This window comes from Cyprinus carpio, chromosome B16, assembly GCF_018340385.1.
Source record: "Cyprinus carpio isolate SPL01 chromosome B16, ASM1834038v1, whole genome shotgun sequence".
Lineage (NCBI taxonomy): Eukaryota > Metazoa > Chordata > Actinopteri > Cypriniformes > Cyprinidae > Cyprinus > Cyprinus carpio.
In genome coordinates this window covers 11,161,927-11,170,728 of record NC_056612.1, presented here as the reverse complement: position 1 = coordinate 11,170,728, position 8,802 = coordinate 11,161,927, and the positions used below count along the sequence as shown (strand labels likewise).

Genomic DNA, 8,802 nt, shown 5'->3' with positions numbered 1-8,802 from the left:
CAAAAAAATAAAATAATGCATCAGAAAATGGTTATTTTGCCAAGAGTGCCAAAAAGGGATAAATTATAGGTGTCAATCTGGAAGATTCAAATAATGCTAGTATGCATTTTTTTTTAGCAATGTTATTTACAATCATCAGGCAATGATAAGGTGGCAGAATACAATAGTGCTGTAACAAACAGCAGGTAAGGGAGGTCATGGGTTAGAATGGCCAGTGCAAAGGTTTTTTGTAGTCAAGTAAACCCAAAGCAAAGGTTTGGGTGAGAAGTTGTACACAGCAGTTTAAAAAGGGGCAACAATAAGCCTTTGCTAATCAAAACAAGTTAGTTTTGTTCAGCAGGGTGGTAGTCAAAGCCTTGGACTTTTAATTAAATACACTAGCACTCAAATAAATTAAATGCATTTGTTATGAAAAACACCATTCTTATCAGATGTCACAAGGTGAAGAATCAGGTAATTTCAGTAAAGCACCTAACTTCAGGAGAGATTAACTACCAGTAGCTTAAAGAACATTTCAATGTTTGGTGAATGCTTACATTTTTCTCATGACCAAATCATAACTGAAAACCTTTCCCTTACGAACTTTTCATACATGACGCACGAGGAAACATCTATTTATTAGACTCATCACATCGGTGGATACAGATTACGTATTTATCATAATGATGATGGTACTTGGAGATCTGACCTGTTAATTTAAAGAGAAAAAACGAATGACAAATAAACATTTTTCCCTCAAAAACTAGCTAACAATAAAAGATGTGGATAATTATATTTTAAATATTATTTTGTGTGTATGTGAGACAGTGTGAGTTCATCCACAGTGAAAATGAAGGCACAGAAGCGAGTCACGAGCTCAGGCGGAATGAATGTGTTTTGGAAACGACGGAGACAGACAGCGCGGTGACTGAGGCTGGACGCTTTGTCAGAGAGAACTTGTAAGTTTCCGCTGTAATATAATTTGGCGTTTATTTTAGACTAATTGTGTTGTGACATTCTTAATTAACACAGTAAATGATTTGTCTGTCGTGAAGGTTTTATGTGGTAAGAACTAGATTAAGGGAAAAGTTCGCAGTCATCGTGGCTAGCAGCTAGCACCGTTGATGCCGATTGAGTCAGATGATAAAGTTCACGCCACCTTTATTTCCAGTATTTTACACGTATTTATCATTGGTATGCGCCGTTCTTTGTTTTTGCAGTTCAGCAGGGCGTGTTTGGTGGTTTTCACAAAGTACCTGACTCATTTCCATTCGTCGTGTGAAATATTAAAACTCAACTGAAATGATGAACTTGATGATGTGGATGTAGTGTTAGGAAGCTGCCAATATCCCTCATCTATCATCAAGAATTTCCTGGGTTTTTCCTCTTATATTTCTGAATATAAAAAGAACAGTTCTGAGTGCATCCCCTGCCTTAGATTGGTGACCATCTGCCTCAGTTATAATGCACTTTACAGTTTATTTGTTTGATGTTAGTGTAAAACAGGATAATATTGTACACCATCCAGTTCAGCTGTGATAAGAGTTCCAGAAACACCTGTTGCTGAGCTATAAACTAACAATATTTACTTAAACTTAAATATGACCTCTTGAAACATTGATGTTAATGTAATCCACCAATGCATGTACTCAAAATGACTAATGTTAACAGATATACCTGAGTTCATAATGGCATGGATAGGCTATCATGATGTTCTGATATTAGTCCGCAACCTAGTTTATGTGCTATTTATTTTCCGCTTTTACTCAGAATTGAGCTGTAAATGTTGGGGGAAGGAGCTCTGACTTCTGAATTCTCAAGCAAATATTCTAAATTTTATTATTAATTTTATGGCTTTTAGACACGGAATGATTTAATTAGAAAAAATGTGTCTGATTCTAGTGGATCGCGTCCATCCATACAGAGCCAGATATTGCCCTATTGCTTGCCAATAAAATTAAAATGTAAAAGAAAACGCATGCATTTATTACATTATTAATGCTGGTCACACAGTAATATACCAAAATATTTGTCCTTGAGCAGAAAAATGGATGTGTCTAAAAGGATCATCAGAAATCTGGAACCAGCGAGACCACTGCGCCGTCTGAACATAAATCAAGGTACAAAATGGGAATGTTCACAGTGGTTTTGATCTTTAAAAATGCCAATTAATATATTTCAGTTGATGCCAGTTTGATTATGTTTTTCTGTGTGTGTTGGCGTGTTTCTTCGCACTTCTCAATTATAGTGCCTCAAAGTTATGCTGAAGTTAAGCCGGTAGAGAAGCCAGTAAGAAATATTTTAATATTTTCATGCTTTGGAATTTAATTGCTGGCATCTTTTTTTAACTTATCTTTTTCCTCTGAGTGTTTTTTTTTTTTTTTTGTCCAGTAACTGTTTTTTTTTTTTTTTTTTTTTACTGTGAACAGGACAACATTATTAAAGTGGAGCATTTCTATGAAATCCTGCATCTTCAAAGCACCAGCACCCAACCAAAAAAGAAAGGCAAGTGTCTGTTTCAGTATAAATCCCTAAAAGTATCAAGGAGATAAGAAGGAAAAAAAAACAATGCACACTGATAATATGGAGTTAAAGTAATACTTTTTGTTGTTTTAATCTGTAGCCGAAAGAATTTGCTACACTCGGGACTTCCTCATCAAGTTGGCAAGTTGTCCAATGGCTAAGAAGAAACCTGAGTTTTTACCAGAACATCCAATCGTTTTGGAGAATGGAGTGAGTTATCCACAGATTTGATTAGATTTTTTTTTTCACTCTTATTTTTAAAACACTTTTTTGAAGATGGATTCTATAGGTGTGTGATAATGAACATGCATTGCAGAAGTTTTCCAATTATCATCTTTTCACCCAATCTAGAGAACAAATGATGTGCCTCAGTACTTCATCACCAACTACAACAACAACGAGGAATTGTAAGTGTATTCATCAAACTACCATCACAACCATTGCAAGAGTTGACATTATTATTTATGTTACACATTAATGTATTTACTAATGGATGATTAACAGTTTATCCTTTTATCCTTTTTTATAGGGCTGTTTAACGTGGGGATTTTTTTACAGTCTTTTTCTTTTAATTGAACTAAAACTGCACTGCATGGGGGCCAAGTGAAAAGGATCACAAGTTAAATTGATAACTTTTATGGGTATGAAGGGTACAAAAACATTTCATCTTAAGCTTTTCAATGAAAACAGAAGTTATGTAAAGACAAACATTAACACAGCTAAGTAATTGCAAAAACCTCTAACAGATGTTGCAATGCTTGTTTCGAACCAGTCCACAGTACAGAGAGTTAAATGATACTGACAGCACTGATGCCTTGATAAAAAAAATTCCACATCCTAATTTGTCGTGGTAAACTCACTCTCATTTCTTGACCATACACTTTAGTTTTACCTTATCAAACATTTGTAAATTCAAACTCAGGCTTTTGATCCTTGCCTAATGTAGGTTGTGTTCTTACACTGCTCTAAAACAGTTGTTCTAGATTTGTGGTCTGTGGTGTTAAAATTTGTTTTTTTGTGGATATTTGGTCTTGAAGTGCTTAAGATTGAAGTGCACCTTAAATTATAGACTGACTTCTGGCAAGTTCATATGCCCGAGTTACACTTTAGAGAGTCAGATTGGAAAGGTTTTCACTTTGCTTAACTGTATTGAGACTGGCAAGCAAAACTCTCATTATCATTTGACAATTATTGAGCCTGTGGATGGGTAATAATAAGCTTTTTTTAAAGCTATTTTCATTTTTTGCAACCATCACAATTGAAAATAGATTTCTTTATTTATATATGTCTTAAATTTATTTCATTCATTGCTGTGAAGTGGATTGGAGCACCGAATAAGTGTTTGTTACAGTACTGTAGCCTTTTCAGTATTATAATATCTTATTAAAGGTTATTAGAAAAAGATGATTGACCAATCTGGATCTTATGCAAGGGTTTTTTTTTTTATTTCCCCTTATTTGCACATCTGGGCAAAGGCAATATTTGCTTTTTGTATCACACTGTAATTTGTCAACTCATTGTCTCAACTTGAAATTGGATTTATTCCACTAAATACACTCAGTAAAGAAACATTTCTTTTACATGCTGCTTAATTGTTTCAGTGAATTGAAGTTTTTTTTTTTTTTTTTTTTTTTTTTTTTTTTTTTTTTTTTTTACATGCGTACATTCAAGCTAAATGCATACGGTTTAATTTATATTGAAGAAAACAAAATCCAACACCTGTCCAGGTGTTGCAGAACTGCTTTATTTCAACCATGCTGGTGGGTTTTTGAGCATGAGCTGCCAGTTTAAGACGCTGCTTCTTAGTTGGGTTCAAGTCAGAATTTTGACTAGGCCACTCCAACACTTTAGCTTTTTTTTTTTTTTTTTTTTTTTTTTTTTTGAGCCATTCAGATGTGGACTGGATCATCTTCTCGCTGAGTAATCCTGTTGGGCATGAGCTTCGATTTACAGACTGAAGACTGATTTCTCTCAATTATTTTTAAGTGTTCTAGGCCCTGAATCATCCCCACACCAGTACATTGCCATAATATTTTTATGTGATACATTCAGAACATCTTCCAAAAAAAATTCAAATCAGCCTTAATGGGTTAGCAGTGCTTTTTCCTTGCCACTCTTCCATACCATTTTTTGGCCAGTGACTTTCTGATAATAAAGTCATGAACAGTGACCTTTATTATCCATGCAAGAGAGGCCTGCAGTTTCTTGAGTCTTTTGTGACTTCCTGTAAAAGTCATTGCTATGGCCCTGGAGGAATTCTGTAAGGTCGGACTTCTGGGACGGTTCTCTACTGTGCCAAGTTTTTCCATTTGTATATAAAGGCTCTTTGGAGTCCAAGAGACTTTGTAACCCTTACAGATAGATGTATTTCAATCACCCCCTTCCTCATCATATTCCGTTACTGGGTAAGACCTTTTAATCAACTTAATGCTGTTGAAAAATTTTTTTTTTTTAAGGGTTAATTTAAATGAACAGTGCTAGTAGTAATTAAGCCTGGTTGTGTCTAGTCAAAGTCCCTTTAAAGGGTAACTCCATCGCAATATGAAAATTTTGTCATTAATCAGCCCCATGTCGTTCCAAACCCATAAAAGCTTTGTTCGTCTTCGGAACACAATTTAAGATATTTTGGATGAAAATCGGGAGACTTGAGACTGTCCCATAGACTGCCAAATAAGTAACAGTGTCAAGGTCCAGGAAAGAATGAAAAGCATCGTCAGAATAGTCTATCTGACATCAGTGATTCAACCGTAACGTTATGAAGCGACGAGAATACTTTTTGTACATGAAGAAAACAAAAATAAAACAACTTTATTCATCAATTCCTCACCTCTGTGTCTCTCCAAAGCAGCGTAGCGCCATTTTGGCAATTCTGAGCAGTATGCAGATGGTGTAGGCTCTTCTGTGCCAGCCGTGCTACGCCGATGAGCTGTTTGCTTTCAAACCAAAGCGTAAATACACGTAAAAAACGTATCCTTGTGGCACGGCTGACACAGAAGAGTGTAAGCCGCTTGCGTACTAGACAGATTTGTCAAAATGGTGCTACGCTGATTTGGAGAGAGATAAATATTAGTTATTAGTTTTTCACACCACTGTATATACAGGGTTTGAAATTAACACCCGCCAACCTGCCAAATGCGGGTAACGTTGCTACATCACTGGCGGGTTACTTTTCCTAAGTTATGTTCACACATTAATTTCGTGGGGAAGTTCATCCAAGCCAAATCTGCACAGGTTTAGCGCAAATACTGAACTTGTGAGACATCATGACATTATTGAGTACTAGCCTATAGGCTATTGCAAAAGCCAACCTACAAAGTGCACGCGTAAGCGTTACTACTATTTACGTTTACATTTAATCATTTAGCAGACGCTTTCATCCAAAGTGACTTACAAATGAGAACAATGGAAGCAATCAGACCAGTGAGAGAACAACAACAGTATACAAGTGCCATGACAAGTCTCAGTTAGTCTAGCACAGAACACGTAGCTTCACTTGCAGAACGCAAGCTTCTGGAGGGCGCATAAGTTTGAACTAGTGAGTTTAGGTATATTGGTGCCGTGCCAGTGGTCATCTTGGTACTGGTAGCCAGTGTAACCTGTGGGGAGAGGAGTGACGTGAGTTTTTTTTGGCTCATTGAAGACAACTCTTGCTGCTGCATTCTGGATCAGTTGCAGACGCTTGATAGAACATGCAGGAAGGCCTGCCAAGAGAGCATTACAATAGTCCAGTCTGGAGAGAACAAGAGCTTGGACAAGAAGTTGTGTGGCTTGCTCTGACAGAAAGGGTCTGATCTTCCTAATGTTGTATAAGGCAAATCTGCAGGACCGGGTCATTGTAGCAATATGGTCTGTGAAGCTTAACTGATGATCGATCACATCTCCTAGGTTTCTGGCTGTCCTGGAATGAGTTATGGTTGACGAACCCAGCTTTATAGAGTAGTTGTGATGAAATGATGGGTTAGCTGGAACCACAAGCAGTTCTGTTTTAGTAAGGTTGAGCTGAAGGTGATGGTCCTTCATCCAGCTAGAAATGTCTCTTAGACAGGCTGCAATGCGAACAGCTACTGTTGGATCATCTGGTTGGAATGAGAAGTAGAGTTGAGTGACATAGCAGTGATTAAAAAAAGCCATACTTCTGAATGACACTTTCTAATGACGTCATGTAGACAGAGAAGTGAAGTGGTCCAAGCACTGAGCCTTGAGGAACCCCAGTAGCAAGAAGTTGTGACTTAGAAACCTCACCCCTCCAAGACACTCTAAAGGACCTACCTGAGAGGTAGAACTTAAACCACAGGAATGTGGTTCCAGAGATGCCCATCTTTCTGATGGTGGACAGGAGAATTTGGTGGTTAACCGTGTCAAATGCAGCAGACAGATCCAGCAAGATGAGAACTGAGGATTTGGAGGCTGCTCTTGCAAGTCGCAGGGCTTCAGTAACCGATGGCATGGCAGTCTCAGTTGAGTGGCCACTTTTGAAGCCAGATTGGTTGCTGTAGACTGTGTTCTTTCACTCACACTGCATGATTCAGTCTATTAATATGTATTAACAATTATCATGTAATTCAAGATAAGGGGGCAGATGATGTATATATTTATATAATTGAATATAGTTAATATCACACGAAGAGTGACGTTTCAAAAAAATCAGCATGGTAACAAATGTGATATTGAACAGTTCAATAAACTATAAGGTAACATCAAGAGATTTTCATTTTAGTCACCATATTGACTGTTTTTACTCTATTTCGCCAACAAAAATCATTCCAAACACAGCCACGACACTGTTTTGCGTCTCTGAGGCCATGTCCACACTAATACGTTTTCGTTTGAAGACGCATCTTTTTCTCTCCGTTTTGGCCTTCTGTCCACACTGAGATGGCGTTTTTATCAAGGAAAACATCTTTGCGTTATAGATCAGACGTACAATCGTGAGTGTGTGCCACCTGGACGCGTCAGTGAATGGTGAGGTCTTTTAGTAAATAAAATGTATAAATTTTCCTGTCAGAAAAACTGAATGAAAATGTTTCATGTCTGTTCCGTGTATAATCTGCAGTAAGCTTTTTTGAGGCTTTACGCATGCGCAGAAAGCGAATTTAACTTTTTTCTTATGTTTCTGTGTGGATGAGACACTTTTGGAAAACGCTTGAAAATACTAGTGTGGACAGAGAGCATTTTAAAACAAAAATGCCGTTTTCAAATGTATCCGGATTAATGTAGACATAGCCTGAGCAACATGATGAGCAACATGAACATGTTTCGTTCCTGAATGAATCAACCGTTTAAATGATTCGGTTCAATCGTGATGATTCCCTGTGTCTTGTTGCCACCTACTGGCGGTTTTAATTGTTTTAATTTTACATTTTTAAAGTATCTTTTAATATTTTTTTAATTAATTTCAAATATCAGTATTCAATATTTCATGTTTAAAATATCAACACATTATTTATGCATTTGTAACTGTATGTTAAAGCATTCAGTTCAAACTACATCTAACTACATCTAAATGCCACTTCATATGCAACTTCTGCAAAGATTAATTTTGTTGATACTGATTTAATTTTAGTCACAGCCTAAATGTATTATTATTATAATTGAGTGATTAAATGTAAGAATTTGACTTACACAGTTTTAGGGGAAAAAATGGCTTTATTAAGGTAGAAATGCCCATAAAAGGTAAAAATCTATTTAAACTTATTGGAAAAGATTCATTTCTATCACTGCTGTGAACTGACCACACAGAATATGAAATATATAAAAAACTTTAGGAGTCAGCTGTCCCCGGTAGTCCTTAAGATATCAGCACAATAACGACCTTAGCAAAATATAGTCTAATTATATTTATCAATAAAATTCCAGAAAATATTGAGATATTATTTTTTGTCAATATCGCACACCACTAGTACTGACACAAAATTATTTGCAACAGTTACTTTGTCATGGCCCGTGTAGACAGCCTCAAGCTGGTTATTTATTTCTGTTAGTTTTATTTATTTAGTTATTTATTTTTTGGCTAGTAGAAGTTATGAATGGCCGGTAACTTAAAAATTTAGTAGCCAAATTGGCTGGTGAGTGAAAAAATTTTATTTTTTTGGCTGTTTGTGTTTATGTATGGTTTGTAAACTCTGTTTTTGCTTTATTTAGATGTCTGTGTTTTAGATTGTGTATATTCAACAATTTAGTATGAGATATATAAACAGAACAAATCAAGATGGTGGCAAACATTTTCCTCATCACTGTTAACATATATTTATATTGCAAGAGATATATCAAATAAAAAGTAGATTTCAAACTAAATTAAAC

General features: G+C 36.1%; 1 protein-coding gene across 1 annotated transcript; it reads left to right on the top strand.

The window, feature by feature from the left end:
* The first annotated feature begins 639 nt into the window (after positions 1-639).
* Positions 640-3,904, top strand: gra (granulito). The gene is made up of 7 exons (XM_019094358.2): positions 640-938; positions 2,023-2,099; positions 2,228-2,268; positions 2,409-2,484; positions 2,603-2,712; positions 2,854-2,909; positions 3,032-3,904. Exons 2-7 carry the CDS (start codon positions 2,027-2,029, stop codon positions 3,039-3,041), a joined length of 366 nt encoding a protein of 121 aa, XP_018949903.1. The 5' UTR covers positions 640-938; positions 2,023-2,026; the 3' UTR covers positions 3,042-3,904.
* The last annotated feature ends 4,898 nt before the right edge of the window (positions 3,905-8,802 follow it).

Excerpts from the sequence above, each read along its gene's own strand:
- gra (XM_019094358.2), top strand. The coding sequence starts at position 2,027 with ATGGATGTGTCTAAAAGGATCATCAGAAATCTGGAACCAGCGAGACCA. Across the intron at positions 2,269-2,408 it reads TTAAGCCGGTAGAGAAGCCA|GACAACATTATTAAAGTGGA; the intron begins GTAAGAAATATT and ends TACTGTGAACAG. Across the intron at positions 2,713-2,853 it reads CAATCGTTTTGGAGAATGGA|AGAACAAATGATGTGCCTCA; the intron begins GTGAGTTATCCA and ends CACCCAATCTAG.